The sequence below is a fragment of the Vitis vinifera genome, chromosome 6 (genome assembly GCF_030704535.1).
Source record: "Vitis vinifera cultivar Pinot Noir 40024 chromosome 6, ASM3070453v1".
Lineage (NCBI taxonomy): Eukaryota > Viridiplantae > Streptophyta > Magnoliopsida > Vitales > Vitaceae > Vitis > Vitis vinifera.
Window position 1 is genome coordinate 8,619,756 of NC_081810.1, and position 27,555 is coordinate 8,647,310.

At 37.2% G+C, this 27,555-nt stretch overlaps 3 protein-coding genes across 6 annotated transcripts; all 3 read right to left on the reverse strand.

Moving 5' to 3' along the window:
• Window positions 1–508: 508 nt before the first annotated feature.
• On the reverse strand, window positions 509–2,908 carry LOC100250139 (uncharacterized). The gene is made up of 4 exons (XM_002276689.5): window positions 2,633–2,908; window positions 2,144–2,282; window positions 1,503–1,636; window positions 509–1,396 (listed from the first exon to the last, which is right to left on the reverse strand). Exons 1-4 carry the CDS (start codon window positions 2,761–2,763, stop codon window positions 706–708), a joined length of 1,095 nt encoding a protein of 364 aa, XP_002276725.2. The 5' UTR covers window positions 2,764–2,908; the 3' UTR covers window positions 509–705.
• A 2,762-nt stretch (window positions 2,909–5,670) lies between these two features.
• On the reverse strand, window positions 5,671–6,888 carry LOC100267277 (uncharacterized). Its single transcript, XM_002269045.5, has 2 exons — window positions 6,208–6,888; window positions 5,671–6,108 (listed from the first exon to the last, which is right to left on the reverse strand). The coding sequence occupies exons 1-2, from the start codon at window positions 6,367–6,369 to the stop codon at window positions 6,007–6,009; spliced, it is 264 nt and encodes an 87-aa protein (XP_002269081.1). The 5' UTR covers window positions 6,370–6,888; the 3' UTR covers window positions 5,671–6,006.
• Window positions 6,889–9,170: 2,282 nt separating this feature from the next.
• On the reverse strand, window positions 9,171–26,871 carry LOC100255308 (uncharacterized). 4 transcript variants are annotated; one of them, XM_059737531.1, is made up of 12 exons: window positions 26,749–26,871; window positions 25,349–26,276; window positions 25,136–25,248; window positions 24,851–24,970; window positions 24,133–24,220; window positions 23,573–23,664; window positions 23,391–23,495; window positions 16,358–16,467; window positions 10,459–10,546; window positions 10,334–10,369; window positions 10,160–10,247; window positions 9,171–9,487 (listed from the first exon to the last, which is right to left on the reverse strand). In XM_059737531.1, exons 2-11 carry the CDS (start codon window positions 26,232–26,234, stop codon window positions 10,164–10,166), a joined length of 1,722 nt encoding a protein of 573 aa, XP_059593514.1. In that variant the 5' UTR covers window positions 26,235–26,276; window positions 26,749–26,871; the 3' UTR covers window positions 9,171–9,487; window positions 10,160–10,163. The 4 variants fall into 4 exon arrangements, with proteins under 4 accessions (XP_059593514.1, XP_059593512.1, XP_059593513.1 ...); XM_059737529.1 differs by having other exon boundaries at window positions 25,349–26,567; window positions 26,749–26,856; XM_059737530.1 differs by having other exon boundaries at window positions 25,349–26,567; window positions 26,722–26,855.
• Window positions 26,872–27,555: the final 684 nt, after the last annotated feature.

Sequence of the window (27,555 nt, forward strand, 5' to 3'; positions counted from 1 at the left end):
TAATGGAGACTGCCCATTGACTATATATATCATATGGTAAGATTTGAATAATTAGATAATATCAGTCACTTTGAATTTAGGGTCAGCCTTCCATCTCTGCTTACTGTTGCTTTCTGCATTCAGATATAAATAAGTACAATTATTTTATACCTAAATAGTAAATTAGGTTAAAACCCAAGAAACAAATCCGACAGTCATGCTTCACTAAGCCCCAAACTATGTAGATAAATACTTTCATGGTATTGCCATACTGCGATCGAGCCTAAATGTCAAATTTTCAAAAGCTTATGACATTTAGAAAAATTGTTTACTCAACGTGATATCAAAACTCCAATTAATTGGAGATCTCAGATTCAAGTCATCCCTCCTTTATTATTCTGTCTGCGTGATGGGTATGGGGCTGAACATGTCTCTCCTTGTCAATCATCATTATTAAGTCAGTGAGATCTTTCAAGCTGTGGAAGATCATAAGGAACTCAGCATTTTCATTAACAAGTGCACAACACCATCAAGAAAAAATGGCTGTTATTCAACACAACAAAATCTAATCTGTGAATTTAAATTAAAGTAAATTGATGCAGTCAAGGAATAGGAATGTAAAAGATTAGAATACATTATTACCAAATGCAGCAATGCTTATTCCAGGATAAAAAGTTTCTTATTCTTTCTCTGTTATCTGGAAGTAAAACACCCAGCATACTACAGCTACACAAAAATGGGTGAATTGGTCAAGTCAATGATCTCAGGATGGACAGTAGTAGCTCTTCTCTTCTTGAAACATGGGTTAGTTCTGTAGTCAGGTGAGCAGCTCAATAGATCTATAACCTCAATTTCACAAGAGGTATCGAGACTGCTGATTTTTGGTTTACCTCTATCAGCGGCTACTGTAGCTGGCAATTGTTTCATTGTCAGAACTTTATTTTCTTTGCTCAATCCAGAGGTATCTTTATCAAGAGTTCCTTCTGTGCTATGAGAAGATGTTCTCACTGGGGAATCAATGAGACAAAATGGCGATCTATGTTCATCTTTTGAAGTGGACAAGTCTGCAGGTTGTCTCATGGCGTTTTCTTGGGTCTTTCCAGAACAATGAACTACTTCTGGAGAGGGTGAGTCCCCTGGTTGTCTCAAGCCATGTTCTTCAATCCATCCAAACTGCTCCAGAGCAGTCTCCTCATGGGCTATTACTTGATCAAATCCATCACTGCTGCTGCCTCTTTCACCAAGTTCTTCTTTCTCATCGCCCCTGGCATTGTCAAAGAAACTCTGATCACTTCCTGAATAGCATGGAAGCTCATCCATGGGAGAAACTTGCACCCTCATGTGCTCTGGCAAGATTGGGCAACCAGCAGAATGCTTTGTATACTTTGTTGAGAAAAAGTTCACTGTGAGGTTCAAGCTGATAACATATAGAAAAGACGTGAGTATCTGAGGAGAAACCCATATAGCTTAATGCAGAAAAACATGTCTTATCTATCAAAAATTGGAGGAGAAAATGTCAATACCTCTGCCATGCTGGGAGGGTGAACATGGTGTACGCGAGTTTGATCTTATTGGCAATCCCAGAAAGGGATTTGAAACCTGCAGCTGCCTTTCTGACGGCTAGTGACTCTGTTGGGTGCTGCCACGCCCATTCAAACTGCAAGTTTCAAACAAATTGAACATTCAAATGGGTTGGTAACTAGGCCATAGAGCAAGATAACCCATAGGAGATATTTTTGAACAGAAATTTGAAAATTTGAAAATGGTGTTTTGAGAATTTGTTTTCAAAACAAGGTGATTTTTTAAAGTAAGTCTTAAACTGTTTTTGGGTATTTTTTGTAAAGTGTTATAAGAAATAATTGGAAACTAAGAAAATAGGTTGGAAATTTTTGCATTCTACATAGGGCACATTCACAAAGAACAGGTGGAGAAACATGTTTCGAAAACAAAATTTTATTTTTGAAAGCAACTTTAAAATTGTTCTCAAAAACTTATTTTTAAGAACTGTTTTGAAAATATTGTCAAAAGAGGCATAACATTTCTAAAACAAGAAATGTTTGCAGATTATCCTAATGCTTCTAAAATTGTGAAACAAATGGCTACTCCATTTGAAATTTGGAGCAAGAAATTAAAAATTCAGCTTTAATGATGAAGGAATGCAAACCTGAAGAGCAGAAACATTTGTTGGGAAACCATAAATACATAGAACCATTTCCCAAGGGCGCTTCCTCTTGGTTTTCCATGCTCCACACGTTATTTCACCGTTGTGTTGCCTGATTCTACGCCTTGGATTAACTGTAAATCTGTAATTTGGAAGACAAATTAGAATTCGAGCCATTGGACCATAAGATTAAAACCAAAAGGTTAATATGGATCAGGGTTTTCTGCTAAAGTAGAATGGAAGCGAAGTCTCTACAGCGAAAAATGGTTTAAAAAAATGTAATTTAAGGAAAGAAACCCTAGTGGTTCACATAGATACAGACACACACAGAAACCCTATTAATCCTTTTGGGTGCTGAGATATTGCAAGAAAAAGAAAAAAAATAGACGATCGTGAGATCCCACGTTTCTTTGCTTCTTCGGATTGGATTTTTCTCAGCAACCAAACAGAATGAAGCGGAAAAAATGGAAAAGAAGGGAAAAGGGGAGGAACCCGATATAGGAGTGGCCTTTGTGCCTGGGGCTGAGGGAAGCCAGTAGATAGCAGGCAAAGAAATCATCGCCTTTCTCCTCTGAATTTAGGGTTTCTTCTGAGATTTCTGATCGCCCCTTTCTCTTCGTCATCACTCTGCCTCTCTTTTGTTTTCGATGAGAATGAATTTGACCGTTACTGCATAAACGAGTCGGCACTTAACTCATGTAGTTTGAATCTCTTAAAATCCAAAGCCCAACTCGCTTAGGGCCCAACCCGAAGTAATAAGTGTGAGGGAAATTCGATTTGGGAGGAGAAAATAATCCATGTTATAAAGTGAGTTGCCAAAATATTCCTAAGCAATAATCAAGTGCATCCAAGACCATAGTACATGATGTTTTGAAATTTGATAATTTTTTTGACGAATTTAAAAGGTGGCATCCATGGGTTGGTGGAATTTGCCCAAATTAAACATTTAGTCTATGTTTGGTTCTCAGGAAATTTGAGGGAAAATACAAAGGAAAGATAATAGAGAGGAAAAGTAAAAGAAAATAAAAAATAAAGTTAAAGATGATAAATTATTTTTATTTGTTATTTTAAACTCATTTTTATTTATTTTAACTCACTAATATAAAGATTAAATAATTTTAAAATACATAAGTTTCTAACTAATTTTAATTATATTTAATTTTGTTTGAAATATTTTATAATACAACCAAACATAAGAAAATCATTTTCATAACATTTTTTTTCTTTCATTTGTGCTTTTCGGGAATCAAACATAACCTTAAAATCCACTTCAACCAGAGTATTCCCCATTATTTAGTTTCATTTTACCTTTGGGAAATACTTATGAAACATAATGGTTTTCCATTTGAGAATATGCTTGAAAAAATATTTTGTAAAAAATAAAATAATTTGGTCCTTTTAAAAATTTAAATGTTTGTGTTGATCACGTGCAGCCGTATTCGAGAATTCTACCGAAATATTCTTAAAAGGCTTCGATGTCATCCATAACTTCATTATTTTCTTTCTTCTCTCTATTGCTAATGTGAATGTGCCGAAGTTGGGGCTCAATATGTGGGCTTGAGACCACCTATTTACAATCCTTAGCGAGCTGGGCTTGCTGTAGCCTAGCCCATGTACAACCCCTGGTTGTCATTGGCACGTAAACGAATGTAAGTATGCTTACTGACGGGGTCTCTTGTCATTCTATGTCTGGAACTTAACCTTGATCCTGCTTTAACCAGCACCTTCATGCATTACTTTCATTATTTTAATACAAAAGGAAAATGTACTACTCTGAATTCATAATCTAGACCTAAAATGTATGATTAAATCTAGACTATTGAATGAAAGTATGAAAAGCCGAAACTAAGATACAAATAAATGCGACCTAGGTACAAAGCAATAGAATCGTTCTCTAGGTACAAAGCAATGGGACCTAGCGATTTGTGATTAGCTACTACTTTTTGGTATGGCACCGATATCGTAGGATGACGACCCTGAGCAAAATCACAAATACTACTATCGCTTGAAGTTAGAGGTCAAATTGTCACAAAAACTAACCACAAAAGAGAAATTCAGTCTCCAGAAGGCTAAGCCACAAGGAGAAATTCACCCTCCCTTAACATCGTCCCTCACTTCATTGTCTTGATGCTCTGTGAAACCCCCCCACTTTCAATTCACAAACACTCAATCTTGACCCTCCATTACATCCACCTAATTAGCATTTAGGACTAAGACAAACACTCTAAGAGGCAGCTGATGTTACCCTCTGGAGATTCTCTTTTGCACCACCACACAACATCTACCCACTAAACAAATGAGACTGCTATGTTCCATGAGGTGACAGAAGATCAAAGATTCATTTCTAGAAGCCTCCTAATGTATGAATGAATGTCCAGTAACAAGCCCTGCATATCAGCTAATATCACAAAATGCTTAATAGAATAATATTTACACTAAGAACTTCATGCAACGACAGTAACTAAATGACTTCTGTATGCAGAGATTATTCTCTATACTAGTGTGGGATGCAAAGATGGAAGACTTCAAAGGCTGACAACATTCAGGGTCCTACTTCCACTGTCTGCTAAAAGCAAAATAAATATGCTAGCCATCTCAAGCACCAAAGACTGATGTATTCCTGAACTCTCATTGAAGTAACCTAAAGCATCATTTTAAGTGAAAAAAAAAAAAGAAGTTCCTAATCAACACATCATCTAGGGAATATTCACTTGGGAAAAAAACCCAAAACAAACAGCTCCATATTCCCTCTATTCAACCACACAATACACATGGGGATCAGAGGTTAAAAGGAACTAACCAGGAAAAATCGATCTTATTAGTCACCAAATAATAACCCCTTTAAGTCTCATATGATCTACCATGCTTAAAACTTCCCTCCTAGCATACATGCAACAAACAGAACTAGCTTCCTGATGCTATGTTTGATTTGTGGATAGTACTATGAAAGGGAAAAAAATGCTAATCGAAATGATTTTCTTATGTTCCAATGTCATGGAGAAAGGTGAAGAAAAAATACTAAGAAAAGGAGTAGGAGAAATGTTAAAATATTTTCCTCCCCATTTTCCTTGGATAAAGCTAAGAAAAATTTTAGGAAAGTGTATTCATCAACAATTTAATTTTATTTCCCTGAACTTTTCTTTAGGCAACGAAACAAGAGAAATATTTTATAAATTTTGCTAATTTTTTTCTTTCCTTACATTTTTCCATTCAAAGTTTCTGGGAACTAAACACAGCCTAAAAATCAAATAAAATACCCTTTTCCTAGTTTCATAACTCAAGCTTTCTCTGGTTACAAGATGATCATCCTTTTCCACTGAAATCCGGATATTGATGCATATAAGATTAGAGTGATAAATTGCATCAGAGGAGTAAGAAAAAGAGCACAGAAGCAAAGGAACAAATTTGAAGCTAGTGTCGAATCCTTTCAAATTGAGGCCCTAACATTCCATAGTTCTGAAATGTCATCTGGGCTCCTGAGGTAAGAAGTCTTCTGTGAAGAAACAGCATTATAGATCATAAATAATATATATTTAGGGTGGCTAAGCCCCATAAATAAACTGCATTTGAAACAAAAGCCACAATCTATACAGAAACAGGAGTACAACAGTAAGGATTTGTTCGGATCCGAGGAAAAATACAAGGGATATTGAAAGGAAAATAAAATGCTAAAAATTAAGCAGGGAAACGAATCCATGCTTGTCCAGAGTAAGTTCGAACATTTTGATTCCCATTTCAAGATCCAAAGAGGGAATCCCATGGTATTACTATTTCGAATTATCGGCAAATTGCACAGCAGCCAGAAATTCAAACCTGGAAAGTACTAAAATTCCCGAAAGAGAAAAAGAAAATTGAAGAGGAAAAGATCAATCGGAAGGCTTGGAGGACGAAACCAAATGCCTCCAGAGATAGCGCCCGCTTGCCATGTCCACGCATGTCCAGAACCCCGATCCTATTGCCGACAACACCTGCCCGAAAAGACAAAAACAAAAACAACCCTCAACTCAATTAATTGAATGGAATCCAAACAAACAAAAAAGAAAAAAAACAAAACCCTAGAAAGGAACCTTGGAGGACTTGGGAGTGGAGTCGTGGGGATCATTGTCATCTCGATCACCGTCGGCGGGAGCATCGGCGACGACTTGAGGTTGGGATTTGAGGTTCCTGAGAACGAAGAATCCGGCGAGGGTGGCGGAGAGGAATATGAGAATGAGCCTGAGCGGACACATTTCGATTTTGCCTTCTCCGGCGGGCGGAGAGACGCGGTGGGGAACGACCTTCTTGAAGTCAGAATAGGGAGAAAGGCAAAGTAGTGGGTGGGTGCAGTTGAAGATTTGTCAAAAGTTTGGTTGCGGATATTAGACTTTTCCTTTGCGCATGTTTTTTAATTTCTTCCTTTTTTTTTTCTTTTTTTTTAATAGGTATGGGAGAGTTATGCTGTGATTCATCTCCCAAATTGGTGCTTTCTCATTGATGATGAATTAAAAATAAAAAATAAAAATAAAATAAAATAAAAAAGGAAAATTTGGTGAACGCTGACGATGGTTAGTTTAGTTTGGTATAATGCGGGTGTAAAAAAACTGATTAGTTTGTTATATTATAAATGTAATTTAGTGCTCCTTTAGGTTTATTTTAAATTAACAAATAGTAAAAAAAAATTATATAAAATAATGTAATTATTGGATAAAAAAATATTGATTTATTTTTTTTTCTTAAGATTTATTTTTAAAATATGAGTTTATAATTAAAAAAAAAAGACAATTTAGCTTTTATTAATAGTTACCACCAAATCCTATAACATGAAATCTTATTTTACAATTATGTGATAATATTTTAATATAAGAATAAATGCAGCCTTAAATTGTACAAAAATAAATAAGATCAAATATCAAATACTATAAATTAAGATCAAGGCCTAAATACAAAATAATACAACCATTCTCAAGTGCAAATTTGTGACTGTCAACTTCTGATATGACATTTAAAAACCATTTTTCCGTATAGAGGATAGAGCCTTGACCACTTTTGGGTATGGCATTAAAACCTTTGCACATGGCCCTCTTGCCCTTCAAAATATACATACGGAGTTTCTTTCAAAGTAATTGTTGAAACGTTTCGAAACTTAAGGTTATTCAATACAATTTTAGGCCATGTTTGGTTCCCCAAAATTTGGAGGAAAAAAGATAGAGAAAAAATAAAATAAAATAAATTCAAAGTTAATAAATTTTTTTTTAAAATTTATTTTACTTATTTTCTTCCATGATATAAAGATTATATAATTTTAAAATGTATAAATTTTTAATTATATTTAATTTTCTTTGGTATTTTCATAATATAACAAAACATAAGAAAATAATTTTTCTTAATATTTTTTTTTATTTCATTTATATTTTTCGGGAACCAAATATAGTATTAGGTTATGTTTGAGATAAAAAGGGAGTTAACAAATTATATCTTCTATTTGATTATTGATGGAATAGAATAAGTTATCTTATCATTTATCTTATATCATCTTCAATCAAATATTATATAAAATAAGTGGTTTATATCCTTTGTATATAGAATATGTTAATCCTAACATAAGAGGATATTGGATACATTAATTTAATGATTTAAAGTGACTTAATGACTTGATTTATATCAATTTCAAATTTTTTGTTTATTTAATTTATATCAATTTCAAATTTTATTTTATAAACATAACTTTATATTAAAGTAAAAAAATTAACTATGTTGACTTAATACTTAAAATTAACTTATTCTTACTTAAATTTAAAATTATGTTTTAAAAAATCAAGATGGATATAAATTAAGTCATTAAATCACTTTAAGATAAATTTGTTGTTAAAAAATAAGAACTAAATATATATATATATATTTATTTATAAAAAAATAAATATTATAATCATAAGAGAAATTTAAAATAAAACATAAAATATTGAAATGTAATATAATTTTAATTTTAAACATTGAAAAATAATGCATATTTCATTTTAATTTTTTTATATATTCTTTAATTTAAATATAAAAATAAGATAAAAATATCATATCAAATGGATTTAAAGTGATTTTCAAAAAATTTTATAGCATTTCTAATACTTGAAAAGTAAAAATTTTCAAGTTTTCGAAAAATCAAAAACATTTCCTAGAATCACCTCAGGATATAATATTTTAATCAAAATCATATTCTAAGACATGAATTTCCTATCAAATAAGATATAAAATCTAAGATATACATATCATATTCTACTCTATCTACCAAATGCAACAACATTTTTATCTACAAATGTTTTTGAAAATAATTATCTATCAAATGCACATCCAAATAGCACTACAAATAATTTTTAAAATACTTTTTAAGTTTTGTTAAACACTTAATTCTTTAAAAATAATAATAATAATAATAAACAAAAAAAAAAACATTATCAATGATTTTTAATTTTTTTTTTAAATATTTCTCTAAACCTTATGAAACGCACCATCAAACAACCATGACTTTAGTGCACATTTAAAAACCAGAATTTTTAATTTCGATAAAGTTCAAATCTTCAAAACGTGATTTAAAACAAATTCAAATAAAAAAGGTTACCTTAGATATATTGCTTATAAGATACCAGTGCTCTAGATGAAGATGGTCCACCATGGTGCGCATGCACTTGTCCACCATGGCGCGCATGTACTTGGCCACCATCACTGTGAAAGCCGACCATCATCTAAGTAATGACACCCATGTCATAAGCAGAATATCTTAAGATTCTAGATAATATTTTTCCAGGGCTGCGCCTACCACATCCATGCATAGCACTTTCTACACGGGTCTCACCATGCAACCAAATGGGTTATCTTTTCAATCATATATATCAAGTTATGTCACGTGTACCCAACAATCCTAGACCCAATCCCATATCCCATTGCTTTATACCTTAATATCAATCTTTTATATCATAGTTTCATTTGTTTAGACCCCATCCTATATGTTTATACTTTCATTCAATAGCGCAGATTTCAGCTTACACTTGAGAGCAGCCTGGATTAAAACGTTACCGTAAATTTTTCCTTTCTTGGAGTTGACTCCTGAGATAAAAACTGAGGATTGAAATCCAAAATCAGGAAGCAAGAAATTATTGGACAAATAAAAACCAACTTCTGCAATCAATGTGAACTCCCTTTGTTGGCTAGTTCTTTTGATGTATACACCCAACCAGTGATACATAATGGAACAACTCAAAAAACAGTCACCACCTACCATGTGTTTCCAAGGCATTTCTGCTGGGCTTTTCACTTGGAAGATCAGAGACGCTTGCACCTTCTGGGCATCCTCAAACTCGGCCAAGTCCAGGGCAGCAGCTGCAAAGGAAACAAAGCTACCTCTGTAAATTTCCAAAAACTCCTGGTAAAGCACACAGATTTGAGAAATGATCCTGAGAATTCTTTGCCTGGTAAAGCAGAGATCTTAATCTGTGTCGTAGAGATATAAGAGGAAAAAGAAAATGTCAAGAAACTCGAATTTAATGAATGTTAGTTATCATATGTGTTTCACCATTCAGCAAATATCGTCCTGCTGGTAGAATTGGACAGCCAGGCCACCAGATGAGTTGTGAAATAAAAGGCAGGTTACAGGGGACTCTGGGGTATAACAAATTTCAGTGTATTTTAAGCTCTCAGCATGGCATGGTTATGAGCAAGGAGGGGGATGAGTCAAGCTGAGGCTCATTGAAAACCACCCAAACCATCAACTTCTGAAAGTACGTCAAAATATTCAAAGGTAATAAAAATATGTATCAGAGCATAATTGGGCTGGCTACAGCGTATAGGCCTATAGGTTGCAGAAGCCAAATCCATTTAGAGCAATTGTGTTCAAAGGTTCAGGTCAGAATTGCATTCTAGTTCAGAAGTGAACAATTTTCTTTTACTCCACTATGCCAAGATATTACCATTTACCTATGTCACCATACCACAGTTGACATGTCGTAAGGGATAGATAACAAGTTCCTGAGAAACAAAAAGTCAGTAACCTACCATCTTAGTGTTTGGCGAACCGACCAATCTTGCCAAGTACTGTTCTTAAACTTGGGATACCAGCTCCAGATTTCGAGCTCACCATCATCTGAAATTAAAAAATAGAGTTCTAAGTGCTGAGATTGGTTTTTACAATATGAATCAAATTAATCAAATAAATTTGTTCCTTCATACCAAAGGTTGAACTATAGACTTATTTGCCTTGAGGCTCTGCAAAATTAAGATGGAATTGTTTTAGTCTAACAGGAGAGATGTGTATATAAAAATTAAAAGAAGTAATTATTTCTCAGAACATTGACCTCTTCAATTTGCATCGCACGTCGTGCTACATCAATTGGGAACACCAAATCGGTCTTGGTTAACAAAATCTGGTATTTAGTTTGAGCTCTGTAAAATAAAACTTTACTCAGCATGAAGGAAATTAAATGTGCTATTAATGTGATAATTGTTTGCAGTGTTACAGACGAAGCAATCATCATTCATTAATCCAACACTCTAGATAAAAAACTGGTTTTTTTTTTTTTTGATAAGTCTGAAGATAAAAACTGTTGCCATGAAAGGTCTGTCCTACATGCAATTCATTAATGTTATCTCATGCAAGTTCGACTTTTCTTTCTTTGTTGTCCACACTTCCTTCCTTATTTTAGCCCACACTTGCTGTCCACACTTCTTTCCTTAATTTAGTCCACCCTTCTTTCCTTATTTTAGCCCACAATTGTTTCCTTATTTCTCCATTATTATTCTGTACAGTTAGCATACATTATTTGACAGATTATAGTTTACATGTATAGGGCTAGAATCATGCTGGAATTTATTTGTTTTTATTTGCTTTCCATGTAAAGCATTCTTGTAAAGTTTATATATAATATACAAAACTCAAGGCCAAGGTATTCGGTCATTCACACAATATTTTGATATGGTATCAGAGCAAGGTTGCTAATTTTTCTTCCCTCAAATTCTTTTCTGTCTTTTCGGTTTCGGAGGTGCCTCTCGTGTCTTTCGGTCAAGTCTGTATTGATCCGTGTTGCACCCAACCACAACCATTTTTCTCAGTATTTATGTGGCTGTCATGGGTCAGTTTTCTTCTGGGATTTTTTTGGTCCATTCTTTTGTCTCGGGTTCTATTTATTTTCTATGGATTCCGCACCTCTGTGTGTTAAGTTTACAGGCACAAATTATTTTACCTGGGCATTTCAGTTTGAACTTTTTCTCAAGGGAAAAGACCTTTGGGGTCATATTGATGGCACGGATGTTGAAAAACCATCCACTTTTGACAAATCTCAAGATGTTGGGTCTTCTCCTTCATGGGCTGTGCTTAATGCATGCATCATGTCTTGGCTTCTTGGTTCAATGGAGCCTCATATTGTCACCCACTTGCGGCCCCATCGCTCCGCTCAATCTATGTGGGCTTATTTGAAGAAAGTTTATCATCAAGATAACGATGCTCGTCGCTTTCAATTAGAACATGCGATTGTCATGTTTCAACATGGTAGTCTTTCCATCCAGGATTACTACTCGGCATTTCTGACTCTTTGGCATGAATATGCTGATTTGGTTACAACGGATATTCCTATTGCCGCTCTCTCAACTATTCAGACTATTCACACCACTACCCGACGTGATCAGTTTCTTATGAAACTACGTCCGGAATATGAATCTGTCTGCTCCTCTTTACTGAATAGATCTCCTGTTCCCTCTCTTGATATTTGTTTTGGTGAGTTACTTCGCGAAGAGCAACGCCTTAGTACTCAAGCTATTTTGGAGCAATCTCATGGCAGTTCCGGGACGGCAACTATAGCTTATGTTGCCCAAGGACGCAGACCACCTATGCATTCTAAAAACTTGCAGTGTTTTTGCTGCAAGAAATATGGGCATATTGCTGCCACTTGCCCTAAGAAGTTTTGTTCTTATTGCAAGAAGAAGGGTCACATTATCAAAGAATGTCGTATTCGCCCCCAGAATCATCAGGCCCAAGCATTTCAGACTTCGGTTATTGTCCCTCCTGTAGCAACTTTTGCAGCACACAACTCTTCTTCAACTGCGTGCTCTATTCCTACACCTCCTGCACCAGATTACTGCACCCCAAAAATGGTGCAATGGATGTTAATTTCAGCATTATTAGCAATGGGGTTTCAAGGTAACAATTCTACTAAACTCTGGTACGTGGACTCGGGGGCCTCTAATCACATGACTAATAATCCCACCGCTTTGTGTCATGTTCGGCCCTACACTGGTCAATCTTCCATTCAGACTGCCAATGGCAGCTCTTTGTCCATAGCTGCTATCAACGATGCCTCTTCTAAGTTCACTGATGTGTTTCTTGCTCCTCAGCTTTCCACAAATCTTATTTCTTTTGGCCAATTAGTTGATAACAATTGTGCTGTTAATTTTTCTGGTAATGGTTGTGTTGTGCAGGACCAGGTAACGGGGAAGCCGATCACGAAGGGACCTAAAGTGGGGCGCTTGTTTCCACTATTTTTACCTGTTCCAGATTTTTCTCCACCTTCTTCTATTAAGTCTTTTGCTTGTAATAATGTTTCAGATCTTAGTATGGTGTGGCATCGTCGTTTAGGCCATCCCAATACTCAGATCTTATCTCATGTATTGAACTCTGATTTACCAGGTAATAAGGATCGTTATTTTTTATCTCTTGAGTGTGATTCTTGCAAACTTGGTAAAAGTAAAACTCTTCACTTCCCTTTGCATGCAAGTAGAGCATCTCACTGCTTTAATCTTATCCATAGTGATGTTTGGGGACCTTCCCCGGTTAGTTCACATGAGAAATTTAAATATTATGTGACTTTCATTGATGATCATAGCAGATTTACTTGGGTCTACTTTCTTCGCTCTAAATCTGAAGTCATTCATACTTTCACTGAGATTTTAGCGTATGTTGACAATCAATTTTCTACTTCTATTAAGACATTACGCACAGATTCCGGTGGTGAGTATTTGTCTACTGAGTTTCAAGCATTCTTGGCTTCTAAGGGTATTATTCATCAACGTTCATGTCCATCTACTCCTCAACAAAATGGAGTTGCCGAACGCAAAAATCGTCATCTTTTAGATGTGGTACGTACTCTCTTGTTAGAATCTTCTGTTCCATCCATGTTTTGGGTAGAGGCTCTAAAAACTGCTACTCACTTGATTAATCGTTTACCTTCTCAAGTCCTACATATGGAGTCTCCCTATTTCCGCTTATTTGCTAAGTAACCTAGTTATGATCACCTTCGTATTTTTGGTTGTGTATGCTTTGTTCATTTACCTCCTCATGAGCGACATAAATTATCTACTCAATCTGTTCGATGTGCTTTCTTGGGATATAATGTGTCAAAAGGGATTTGTTTGCTATGATCCTATATTACATCCTACACGTATTTCTAGGAATGTTATTTTCTTTGAAAATCAACATTTCTTTCCTGTATCCTCTTCTACTGTGTCATCCTCTTCTACTGTGGTCCTTCTCTCCTTTGAGCAACAATTCTCAGATCTTCATCCAGTCAGTTCTCGCTTTCAACCAGGTATTGTGTATACGAGACGCTCCCGCCCACAGTTTCTTTCGGTGGCTCACCCGATATCTGATCCTACCACGCTCCAGATTCAGTCAGTTGCAGCACCTTTAGTACGTCGCTCTTCTCGAGTGTTTGTACCTCCGAATAGGTATGGATTTCCCTCTTCCAGTTCTCATAATTCTATTTCAGCCCTTACTGCTGCATTGTCCAAATTTGATATTCCCACATGCTACTCACATGCTGCTAAGCATGATTGTTGGTGACAAGCTATGCAGGAAGAAATTGTCACTCTAGAGGCCAATCACACTTGGGACATTGAGCCCTGTCCTCCCACTATTGTTCCTCTGGGTTGCAAATGGGTTTACTCAGTCAAGGTCCGATCTGATGGAAGTTTGGATCGTTACAAAGCTCGGCCTATTGCACTTGGGAATAATCAGGAATATGGTGTCAATTATGAAGAGACCTTTGCTCCTGTGGCTAAAATGACTACTGTTCGTACGATTCTAGCTCTTGCTGCTTCCAGTGATTGGCCACTACATCAGATGGATGTAAAAAATGTTTTTCTTCATGGGGATCTTAAAGAGTGTATTTATATGAAGCCATCTCCGGGATTGTTTCCCTCTCCGACTTCACATGTGTGTAAGCTCCGTTGCTCTCTTTATGGTCTCAAACAAGCTCCGAGGGCCTGGTTTGATAAATTCCGCACCACTTTATTACAATTTTCATTCAGGCAGAGCAAGTATGACACTTTCCTTGTTTCTTCGGAAATTAGACATGGGTATTGTTGTTCTTTTGGTTTATGTTGATGATATTGTGATCACTGGTTCCAATTCTGCTTTACTTGGTCAGCTCAAAACTCATCTCTCCGAGTCCTTTCATATGAAAGATCTTGGGTCTCACATATTTTCTTGGTCTTGAGGTGCATCATAGTCCCTATGGTATTTCCCTCTATCAACAAAAGTATGCGAGTGACTTGGTGGCTACAGCTGGTCTACAAGGGGCTACTTCTGTTGATACTCCCATGGAATTAAATGTGAAGCTTCACAAAGAGGAGGGCGACTTACTTGCTGATCCCAGTTTATACAGGAAGTTGGTGGGTAGCCTTGTTTATCTCACCATTACTAGACCAGACATTTCTTTTGCTGTATAGCAAGTCAGCCAGTTCCTTCAGACTCCTCGTCATCTTCATTTGGCTGCTGTCCGTAGGATCATACGCTATGTTCAAGGCACTTCTACTCGTGGCTTGTTCTTCCTTGCAGGCAATTCTACTTGCCTTGCTGCTTATAGTGATGTTGATTGGGCTAGTTGTGCGGATACCCACCGCTCCATCACTGGTTGGTGTGTGTTCTTAGGTGATGCATTGATATCTTGGAAAAGTAAGAAACAAGACAGAGTCTCTAAGTCATCTACGGAATCTGAGTACCGGGCGATATCTCTTGCTTGTTCTGAAATCATTTGGCTTCGAGGTTTGCTTGCGGAGTTAGATTTTTCTGAGACCGATCCTACACCTCTACATGCCGATAATACAAGCGCTATTCAGATCACGGCCAATCCTGTCTATCATGAGCGCACAAAGCATATTGAAATGGACTGTCACTCTATCCGTGAAGCCTTTGAAGCTCGTGTTATCACTCTTCCACATATTTCCACTGACTTACAAATTGTTGATATCTTCACCAAGGCTCTCCCTCGTCATCAACATTGCTTGCTAAGTAGCAAATTGATGCTTGTTGATCAACCTGCATCAATTTGAGGGGGGTTGTCAAAGGACAGCTTTGCTGTCCACACTTCCTTCCTTATTTTAGCCCACACTTGCTGTCCACACTTCTTTCCTTAATTTAGCCCACCCTTCTTTCCTTATTTTAGCCCACAATTGTTTCCTTATTTCTCCATTTATTATTCTATACAGTTAGTATACATTATTTGACAGATTATAGTTTACATGTATAGGGCTAGAATCATGCTGGAATTTATTTACTTTTATTTGCTTTCCATGTAAAGCATTCTTGTAAAGTCTATATATAATATACAAAACTCAAGGCCAAGGTATTCGGTCATTCACACAATATTTTGACAATATATATTATATTCTGGTTTCTTAAACCATGATCTTATTACCAAAAAAGCATGGGACAAAAAATGAACAACAACAACACCAATAACAAAAAGAATTCAACCCATATAATTAAAAAAGAAAAAAGAAAAATAGCACCAATAAAATTAAAAATTTCCAATTTTCAGCCCCGACAAGCATGAAAATCTTTAATACAAGATGTGCCAGCAAGCATAAGCCTAAACACCCATAGTATAGTAAATATGAGATTCTTTCCCATAAATGATTGATCCTCTCATACAGTTTCTGGCAGCATTTGCTGATTATTCCATTTCTTAAAAAAGATTTTTCTCCAAATGATGCATATGTAACAAGAATGGTTTATTGTAACACCCCTACAAAAAATTTTGACATAGCAACCTCAAATCAATGCAATGAACTCACTATCATCATTATGTAGGTGCTTTCAAATGTTTTGAAAAAAAAAAAGAAACAAAAACAAAAAAAAGCAAAATTTTTGTAATGCTGCATGGCCAAAATTCCCCTGTGCATATTTCTCAGTGCAACTATGTGGGTGACTGATATCCCTAAATGGGAAATGAAATCACAATCCATATTCACCTATTTGCATACCTTTCCATCAAATCAATGAGCTCATGATCCCTAGGCTTCATACCCCATTTTGTGTCAATAAGAAGGCATACTCGCTTCAGGCCAATTCTTGTGGAGACATACTCTTTAACCTTCGAAATTGAAAATCATTTAAACAAATTTGGCAAATATAACAATAAGATATATATATATTTTTTTGATAAGCAGGGAATATATTAACAAAAGGCAAACAGCCACAAAGCATACAAGGGGTATACAAGGTAACTAAAACCTCAAAAAACAAGCTAAGAAACCAAAAGACCTCACCAGCCCTTAAGTGGAAGCTAACCACTCCAAAAAGCCAATAAGAGAAAACGACTCCTCATCAATATACAATCTAACCCAACTCCACAAATTACATACAAAAGAATTTTTGAGTTTCTGAATTGCTAAAGAACCCCCCCCCCCCCCCCCCCCCCCCTCCTAAAAGCTAACCTATTCCTCTCCTTCCAAACCGTCCAAAAAATGCACAACGGAATGGATTTCCAAATTTTTTTCCTTTTTTTCCCTACAAAAGGGCCCCTCCAACTAATTAACACCTCCTTTACAGTTTCTGGGAAGGCCCACTAAATGCCAAACAAAACAAAGACGATTTCTCAAAGAACTCTGACCACTATACAGTGTATAAGAATATGATTTACAGTTTCTTCTTCACAACCACACAAAAAGCAATGATTAGGGAATTGTCACCCTCTTTTTTGGAGTCTATATAGGGTAAGAACCTTCCCCCACGTAGCCTCCCAAGCAAAAAAAGCAACTTTGGTTGGGACCCTATCCCCTCAAATGCAATTCTTCGGGAAGGAGGTGTCATTGGGTGTAATCGGCAAACTGTATGCTTCCTTAACACCAAACTGCCCATTTCTTCCACCCTTCCAAGAAACTAAATCATCCTCCAAAGTTAGCATGTTTCCCCTCAAGACATTAAGCAAATTTCCTACCAAATCCAACTCCCAATCACTAAAAGCTCTAAAGAATCTTAGAGTCCATCCTCCCTGACCAAAATTCTGGTCCCAAACTTCCGCCACCGTAGCATTCCTATGGACAGCCATAGCAAATTATTGGGGAAAACTTTGGGACAGTGTTGCAAGGTCGCACCAATGATCAGTCCAAAATCTGATTTTAATGCCATTACCCATCGTGAACACTATATTTTCCCAACACCAATCTGTTTCCTTCAAAATCTCCTTCCAAACCCCTACACCAAACGTCTCATTAGCCTCATTTGTCCTCCAACCCAGACCCTCTTACCCATACTTTACCGAAATCACCTTCTTCCAAAGATTTTCCTTGGCACATGCAAATCTCCATATCCATTTGCCAAGCAAGGTCTTATTCAAAAGAGCTAGCTTCCTTAAGCCTAGCCCACCCTTCTCCTTATCCACACAAATTTCCCCACCTCCCAATTAACTAAGTGGGGCTTTCCTCTCCAAATTTCCCCCTCCCCAAAGGAAATCTCTTTGTAATTTTTCTAATCTTCTTGCTACTACCTTGGGCATTCGAAAAAGAGACATTTGATATATGGGCATACTAGCCATCGTACTCTTTATGAGAGTGATTCTCCAGCCTTTGGAAATATATTGACGTTTCCAAAGCGCTAGTCTCCTTCTCACTCTCTCTTCCACCCCATCCCACATAAAAAGAGACTTGTTAGGGGCCCCTAAAGGCAATCCCAAGTAAGATAAGGGCAAAGACCCCACCCTGCACCCTAACTCCATTGCCAAAACATCAACCTCTTCCACCTCACCAACTGGAATGATTTCACTTTTGGCCAAATTGATCATTAAACCTGGCGCAGCTTCAAACCAAAATAAGGTCCAGCTCAAGTGAGTTAGATGCTCTTTCTTTGCCTCACAAAAAACAACTGTATCATCAGCAAAAAACAGGTGAGAAATATTCAATTCCGTCCTTCTTCTTCCCCGGATTCTGCACCCTGAAAGAAAGCCCCCTTCAACATCCCTCCTAATGAGAGCACTCAGCACTTCCATTCCCATAACAAAGAGATAAGGAGATAAAGGGTCTCCTTGACGCAGCCCCTTGGTATTCGAAAAGAAACCTACCGACACCCCATTTACCAAGACGGAAAATTTAGTTGTACAGATGCATTTCCACATCCATCCCATCCACTTTGCCTCAAACCCCATTTTTTGCATAACCTTCATTAAAAACTGCCAGTTGATGTTGTCATAAGCTTTTTCGATATCTAGTTTACATATTAGCCCTTTCTCTTTTCTTTTCTTCCAGGAATCATTCACCTCGTTTGCTATTACAGAGGCATCCAAGATCTGGCTACCCATCACAAAAGGATTCTGATCTGTGGAAACTATTTTTCCTATCACTTTCTTAAGCCTATTAGCTAACACCTTAGCCAACAATTTATACAACCCCCCTAGCAAGCTTATAAGTCTAAAATCCCCAAGGTCCTCAGCTCCTCCTTTCTTAGGGATTAGTACCAGAAACGTGGTATTAAAGCTCTTGAGAAAAGAGCTTTGAAAATCCTTAAACATTTCCATGATTTCCTCCCTTACAAAGTCCCAACAGTTTTGCCAAAAAGCCACTGTGAACCCATCCGGGTCTGGGTCTTTATTGCCATTCATTTCCATCAAAGCATAGTAGACTTCATCCTTAGAGAAGGGAATCTCCAAATTCTCAGCTTCTTGAAGACTTAGGTGATCTAACTGCAGCCCCTCAATATCAGCTTTCCAATCTGAATTTTCTGATAGCATCTGATGATAGGCGTTAGCTACCCCTTCCCTCACATCTTGCTCATCTGTCAGTCACACGCCATTTATCTTAATTTTATCCAAGGAGTTATTTCTACGATGGGCAATTTCCGTACGATGGAAAAAACTTGTGTTCCTATCCCCTTCCCTTAACCATAATTCCCTTGAAAGCTGTCTCCAATGAACTTCCAATAAGACCCACTTTTTATAATTTTCCTTTGCTTCCTTTTTTAACTCTGTTTCCTCCTCTGACAGATTTCTCTCGCTTTTCACCATGTCCCAAAACTCCACTTGTTGAAGAGCTGAAATTTTATTGCATTCCAGCCTCCCAAAAACATCCTTATTCCAAGACTTAATGTTTTGTTTAAGCTCCTTCAACTTAGCATCCAACCTAAAGCTGGCACTGCCTCTTACAACAATCCTCTACCACCAGCTTCGTAGAAGATCTTTAAATCCTTCTACTTTAAACCACATATTTTCAAATTTAAAAGGGGAGGGTCCTCTTCTTAAACCACCACCCTCTAGCAAAATAGGGAAGTGATCAGAGATAGGCCTAGGCAGCCTTCTCTAAAGGACTCCACTAAACTGATCAAGCCAATTTGGAGTCACGAGAAATCTGTCCAGTCTAGCCCAAGACTGATTATTTTGACCCCCGCTCCAAGTGAACAAACCCCCTTGCAAAGGTACATCAACTAGCCTTAATTCATCAATTATCTGAGCAAATCTCCTCATCGTTGTTGTTAACCTCCCTTGCCTGCTCCTTTCCCTTTGAAATAAAATGATATTGAAGTCACCCCCTAAACACCAGGGTTCTTCCCAAATTCCTCTAATTGCCCCTAACTCTTCCCACAAGCAATCCCTTTCTTCTCTAGTGAACGGACCATAAACTCCCGTGAACACCCAAACAAACCCATTTTCCACATTCCTGAATCTACAAGAGATTGAAAATTGGCCCACCTCCAAATCCAGAATTTCCAAAGTCCTTTTGTCCCAACAATTCAAGATTCCTCCCGCTAAGCCAGAAGCATCCAAAGCCTTCCAATATAAAAATCTCCCAGTTCCCAAGCTCTTCACCACACCCTCGGTCATTGATTGAATTTTTGTCTCCTGAATACACAATAAGTCCACCTTCTGGTTTCTTATAAAAGCCTTTATTATTTTCCTTTTGGAGCTGTCATTTGCTCCACGCACATTCCAACTCAACAATTTGAGTTTCATTGGACTTCTGAAAGCTGACACTCTCTGCCCTGCAAGGGGCATTTATGTTTTTTCCCTCCCTCATAGTTAATTGAGCACTCTAGTCTCTTTAACTCCCTTTCAAATTTTGATTTCTCCAATAAACCTTTACTATGAATTCTCTCCCTTCTTTTTCTAATTTTGACCAAAAAATCTAGAATATCATTTTCCAACAACCCCTCTGTCGAGAAACCCAGAAAGTGACTAAATCTTGTCAGACTGCTTTCCTCCCATCTATTCTCCTCCCAACCCCTAACTTCTTGTGGCTCGGAATGAGCTAAGAAACACTCCATTCCTCTTTCCTTATTGCTGCCAATATTTACCTCAATCAGATCTCAACAGGCAGTGGTTGCATCCTCTGTAATCCCATCTACAGTAATCATACGCAACGGGCTCTCTCCCTGAACTTCCTCCCTTGTTGCCCCAAAATGGTCGTAATACTCCCCCACCGGAGTCCGACCAAAAGAAAAAGAAAGAGAAGGAGAGGACCCAGAATCCCTTTTTCCCCAAGAAGCCAAAACATTCCCATACCTCATAGCTTCTTCAACTAAGGCATGATCTGTCGCTTTTTGTTGATCTTCTACTTGCTGCTTCCTCATAACTTCCGTCCCCCAAAGATTAAGAAACTCAGATTCTGAGTTGCTCCAGTCCGAGGGGCGGGCCTTATTAGATTGGGCTATGTCCACTAGGTGGATTTGGGAAGGGCCTACGATTGGATCCCCTTCCAAGCCAACTAACCCAAGAGACGAAGTATTCTCCTCTTCGCCAGCCCACCATGCATCCTTGGAAGACGACGGCCACCAACCCAACTTGGCTCCCACTTCGGTCCTCTTTACGCCCCAATCCACTCACCTGCCCACCCATCACATCTGCTGACTATTGCAGAACCTAACGAGCCTCACGTCTTCCACCGCGCATGGGCCAACGCGTGCAATATCATCACCCCCAACCTCGCCTCTTGATCGACAAGTCTTCCCTCGACTGTCAAGCGAGACCTTTCTCAGAGACGATCTAATCTCCCACCAGAGAAAAAGGGAGTAATAGACCTCTTCGATCCCGATCTCCAGCACACTTGGTAGTTCTTCGCCGTTTGTCTTCACCAAAATACGGGCCCACTGTAGCTCCTCCAATTTCTCCGTCTAGGGATCGAATGCTAGGAAACCGCCACACTCCTCCCCCACCCTCCTCAAAATGATCGGGTCCCATAAGGAGCTTGGTAACCCTACAATTTTCACCCAAGCCTCACTTCTTTTCTCACCTTCATCCAAACACCCAGTCTTAGGGCCCCATCTCTCCAAGCGCAATTGAATCCCTCCAAGCAATCTCTTCGCAGAAATGAAGACTCGTTTAGCTTCGACCAAAGATTCAAAGTCCAACAGCACCTGCCCTTTTCCATCCTTGCCAATCCTAGTTTACCTTTCAGCCCCCAAATTTTTGCCATTAAAATCCTCAATTTTTCCAAATCCTCTCCTCTTGCTGAGCTAGGGTTCCAGCATCCAACAAGGCAGTGTTCCAATTTACTCAAATTTTTGCTAATTTCCTCCCCTTTTACCTCCACCCTGACTAAGTTTCTGCCTCTACTCCTCGACATCTTCACCACTTCCGCATAAGACCTTTCCAAAATAGGTTTCACCGGGGCCATCCCTTCCTGCTTGCTTTCCTTCCTACCAGTGACTACTCTCATATTTCGTAACATCTCCGCCATAGAGAACCAGCCCCTCCTTTCTCCTCTGCCTTTCAGGATGAAGATACTGTACCTCTTCATCTCCAGATCCACAACACCTAACCGGAGAAAACACCCCGCCCTATTCACATCTCGCACCAGGGAGTGAGATCTCTCATTTTCCTTCCAGCCCCTTTTCCATTTTTCAGCTTTCTCTTCTTTAATGCACTAGTTCAAACTTTCCAAGAAAATCCCTAGGCTCGCTGGTCCCAACCGTACCCAGGAAGAGATCCCTCTCTTTCTTTCCACAATAATAGCTTGAGGTCTTCCATTTCTCTCCTCTACTTTGATCTCAAACACCTTCAACTCCACTCCGATGCTACACTCCTTCCGTCTCCTCCGATTCTCCGCTCTATTTTCTCTCTCTTCGCAATCGCTCTCTCGCTCACTCTCTCTCATTTTCTTACATTCATATTCGTGATGGTCTTTACCCTCCATATTAACAATAAGATATATTGATCAAATTATTTTTGTGCAGGGCCGACCAACAAAGCAGATAGCAAGTAACGCACATAGTCACTTGCTGAAAGTGCACAGAAAGTAGGGGATAGATGAACATGGCAGAATCTGAGAATTAATTTTGCTTGTGTGCCATCCCAACAAGCAAATCAGTTGGCTGCTTGTTTTCCTGATTCGTTTGTTTTTTTAACAAACAAAATAGAACAAAAGATCTTTGTCCTGCCTTTCAAGAAACAAAATGATGATCATTCTGCCTTCTTTGTAACAAATGAACAAATTAATGGCAAGCATTATATATGTTTTAACTCTTCAAATTTATACATATGACTATTGTACATCCTAGTATAAAATTTGCACATCTTTGCTAACCAACTTCCACTAAAGAAAAGGCGTTCTTTTGCATTATGTGACAGAAGTCACAGAACATCAAGTTTCTTATGTTATGTTGGATTGAATTATGAAAAGTTTTATGTACTTCTGAACAAATTTTCTTAATACTGTTAAAGCATGACATAATCATGTACTCGTCTGCAAATAAATTTTGTGCCATAAATAAATAAGTTCTGATATAGTGTCAGAGTATACAAAGAAGAAAGTAGATTTCAATTCATGCTTTAACCAGGTTGGTTGCCTCTTTGAAGAGACTTTATACCTCAATTGTCAAGTCAACAATCAATAATAGATAACATCTTTGAATTATGGCCCATATAGCAGATTATGTATGACAGTTTGAATTGATAATTAGTGATCCATAAAAGAAGACAACAAGGTCATATGCTGCCTCCTTCTAAATGCCACAATATTGTAGCCGTTTATTTCGAAACAGATAAAAAATGCAACCGAACAACAAAAGGCTGGGTCCTATCTGCATACTCACAAGCTCCTCCCAAGAATCTTTAACTTCCTCTTTGGCATAAGCAAAGCCATATCCAGGCAAATCAACTAAAGAGAGCTTAGATCCAAGCTTGAAGAAATTAATGGTCTGCAGATGAATCATTAGTGGTTACCATGCAAATCTCACAAGATCCAGAAGGTACAACTTTAGGAAAGTTATTGAACCTGAGTAAGCCCAGGCTTGTCTGACGTTCGCACAACGCCCCATTGTCTGGTAAGTGCATTTAGCATTGATGATTTCCCAACATTTGACCTTCCTGACAGGGCAAATTAAGTTCAACAACTTTCCACCATTTTCTCATTTCTCAAAAAGCATTAAGCTATTAAAAAACTCATGGATACAAAAAACACTAGAGTTGAGCCTGCAGAATCTAATAAATGAGCAAGCAGACAGCATAACACGATCTACTGGGGAGATATATGATAATTGTCCAACACTGTGAGGGATCTGCAGTACCCACAAAGAAGACCCCACTTCCTAACAATTCTTGTACAAAAAAGACTAACTAGTATACTAAAGCTTTTTAATGTCGTCAAATTGTCCAAATTGAAGAAAAGGATTTGCCTAGGCCATGTATTGAGCAGTATTTATGATGGAGTCATAAACAGTAAACCAAAACAGAAGGACAAAATGGAAAGCAAAACAAAAACAGAAGTAGACAAAGAAGAAGAATTGAACAAAATTAATGATGCAAATGACCAAGAGTAATCATTGAAATCCATACCAGCAAATGCAATCTCTGGAAGGTCAGGGGGAGGAAATGAAGAAGAAACATTTGCAGCAGCAAAAAATGTCAATTTATTCCTAAATATCTGTGTAAGACAGTTAGCACCAGTATTAGTTATAAATAAACAACAGAAGAGCCAGCGGTTCTTAGTAAATATGAAATTGTGTATGTTCAATGCTGAAGATAGCATGTTTATACGTCCATTTTTTATTCCAGTTATATTTTTTAGTTAGGGGACCATGAAGGGAGAATTACATGGCTAAAATTCATCTTATGAAAACATTTTATGCAAACATGACTCAATAGGTGAGAACCAGAAGACAGTTCCCAGTCCATTAGAATACTACCATGGGTCTGACCTTGATGGTATTGCTAGTTCTATCTCTTTCCACGTTCACTGATTGTAAATTGAGAATTAAATTAGCAAACAAGTTCATATAATGACACAATGAACGAGTGTGTTGTCTCCCACTATGGATAGGAACTTTATAATGATAATTACAATTCAAAGGCACCCTCAAGGGTAGGGACTATTGAGCTCAAGAGTAGAATTTACAGAATATCTTATGCTTTCTTGTGATAATCACTGGTCACCTATTATAAGCATCCAACAAATTTTAGTTTCTCAATAAATAAATTGGTAGACTTATATTGAGAAAGAAATATTCAACACTAATAAAACATAACATGCTTCCCAACATGAATATAAACTTACAGATTCTTCAATCCGCTCTCTTTCTGAACTTGTAGAAAAGGGGATATTATCCAAAGGAGCAGAAAGCTCAGTGTTGTAGCCCGACCTTCGTAACTCAATCAATCGTCTACGACCCAACAGCTATGAATAAGATTACTGATGAATGAGAATCATACAACAGGGAAAGAAAATTTAAATTATAATAGTAATGATACCAATGACAATAATAACAATGATGGTGAGGGGAATGATGTGAACAGATAATATGTAAATCAAATGCCAAAAGTGCTTCCTAAGTTAAATTACATTATCTTCCACGAACGCAAGGATAGAGGGGCTAGGTTGTATTGCGCGGAACTGTGCATTTTTTGACATTGTAATATTCTTCTCCAAATCTTCGTCCTTCTCCTTGATACTCTCTGCAAAGAAAATGTGTAAAAAAAAAAAGATAAAAATAATAATAAATAAAAACAATTGATGAAATAATAATAAATAAAGACAATTGATGAAACAACTGACCATTAGTAACTATGCCATCATCTAGCCGCTTATTCGTGATATCGTATGGATCTATCCGAATTACTCGCTTTTTTTTCTTTGGTCGATTGTCTGCTGCAACAGAATTGTCATCCAAGCTTTTTTTATCTTTAACTGTTCTCTTAGTTGGCTTCACAAGAGATACATCTGGGTGTTTGTTTTGACCCCGATACAAGTGTGTACTTGGGTTAGATTTGCTTTTGGCATGTTTCTTCAGTGAACCATCTCCATGCCCATCTAGTTTAAGAGATTCCATTTTATCAACAGTCTTTGCCTTGATTCTCAATTTACCATTGGATAATTTTGCACTTACCTTAGTGTCCTTAGGTCTGCGAGAAGGACGCTTAGATTCAACTGTAGCATCCTCCACTTTGCTTCTAAGCCTAACCGGGCGAACAGATTTAGAGCTACTTTTGTTGTCATCAGACTCATCTTCACCCGAGCTTCTTCCTCCTTTCAAAGATCTTTTCCTATTAGATAGCCCACCAGCATTGGCTCTTCCTTCCATGGTTCCTTTTCGTTTCTCCCAGGATAAAGTCTTCCCATTAGGTATCCCTACATTTTTGTGGAATGTTCCCTCATTGACGCCTGTATCTTGGTCAGCATATATTCTCTTTCTTTTCCGGTCAGAATTCACCGATTTAAACCTATTCTTATCATCAATCTCCACCTGGTGCCTCTCCTTACCACCATTCACTCTCTTGCTAAATCTCCCAGCACTAGAAGTCCTTTGAACCTCTTTATTTCCTTGAAAAACCTTTCTCCTACTATCTAGGGTTTTAACATCATCCTTGGAATTCTTTGATCTTTTAATAGCAAGCTTGAGTTTCTTATTGATCTTATCCCTTGAGCCTGTTTCTGCAGACATTCTTCAGTACGGTTCCAGAATCACAAACCCAAAAAGAAATAGCTGAAATATTCAAGACCCAATAAGTCATAAACCTCAGAACCCAACGTACAATGAATGAATAAAACCCATATACAAGAACAAAAATCAAAACTCGTTAATGAAGACCCAAGAAGAAACGCATTTCCATTTAGAAACAATCCTCTGTTTGGTTGATGAGAAAAAGTTGGAGGAAAGAAAAGAGATGAAAAGCTAAGATCTTTCCCCTGTCCAAACCCGGAGAAAACCCAAAAAAGCTCCAACCAATTTCACCAGCTATAGCTACTCGCCCAAGCAGGGCAGAGTTTTCTACACCTGACAAAACGTAAAACACACAACATAAGACTCAAAATTTTCGTTTTCCGTTCAAACCCTCCATTTTCCCAGCGACCAAATAGAGGATATAGAGGGAAATGCTAACTACAAAAAACAACAACAATAATAATAATAAAAGGAAAAAAAAAAAAACCCTAGAAATGGGTAATGATTAGAACACCTTTTTGTTTTTTTTAGAGAAAATGCTTTGACTCCTCCATTCTCTAACGCCAACTCTTCCTCTCGTTTGCAGCTCTCTGCTCTCTGCGCTACTCACAACTGATACAAAGCTGTTCGACTCTCGGAATGAGAACCTATGGGCCCTTAACCAAAATGGGCCTGACTTGATCCGAAGTGGGCTTGTTTTGAAACCGATTTTGAAACACTTTTCTGAAAGAAAAAAAAAATGTTTTCTAAATCAAAAAACACTTTTGACATTTTTTTTTTTTCTTTTGTACTAAAACCAGTTTTTTGAAAATTCGTTCAGAAAATAGAGAAATTTAGTAACAAAATTGATTTGTTTTCAAATAATTTTTTAGCCAGTTATGAGAAGCAATAGGAAATATACAAAATTAGTCAAAAACTTTTGTATCGTACATAAATACATCATATTTATATGAAAAATAAGTTAAGAAATGTATTTTTTATATACGAGCTTCCAAATAAAATTTTATTCCTGAAAATGACTTAGAACAATTTTTGGAAACAATTGAAAAACAACTCCTATCAACCTTTCTTACTTTTGATTTAGGTTTCCCTTTGGGTTTTTTGATAATTAGAATAAATACTTTTAAAAATAAATTTGAGGTAATTTTAGGTATTTTTTATATAATATTTTGAGAAACAATTGACATATAAAAAATACTTTGAAAACATGTGCATGTACCCAAGTATATAGTACCTTCAAAAGAATAGGCTAAAAAAAATATTTTTGATGTTTGAATTATCGATTAGAAGCTTGTTTTTAAAAAATAATTGAAAATTGTTT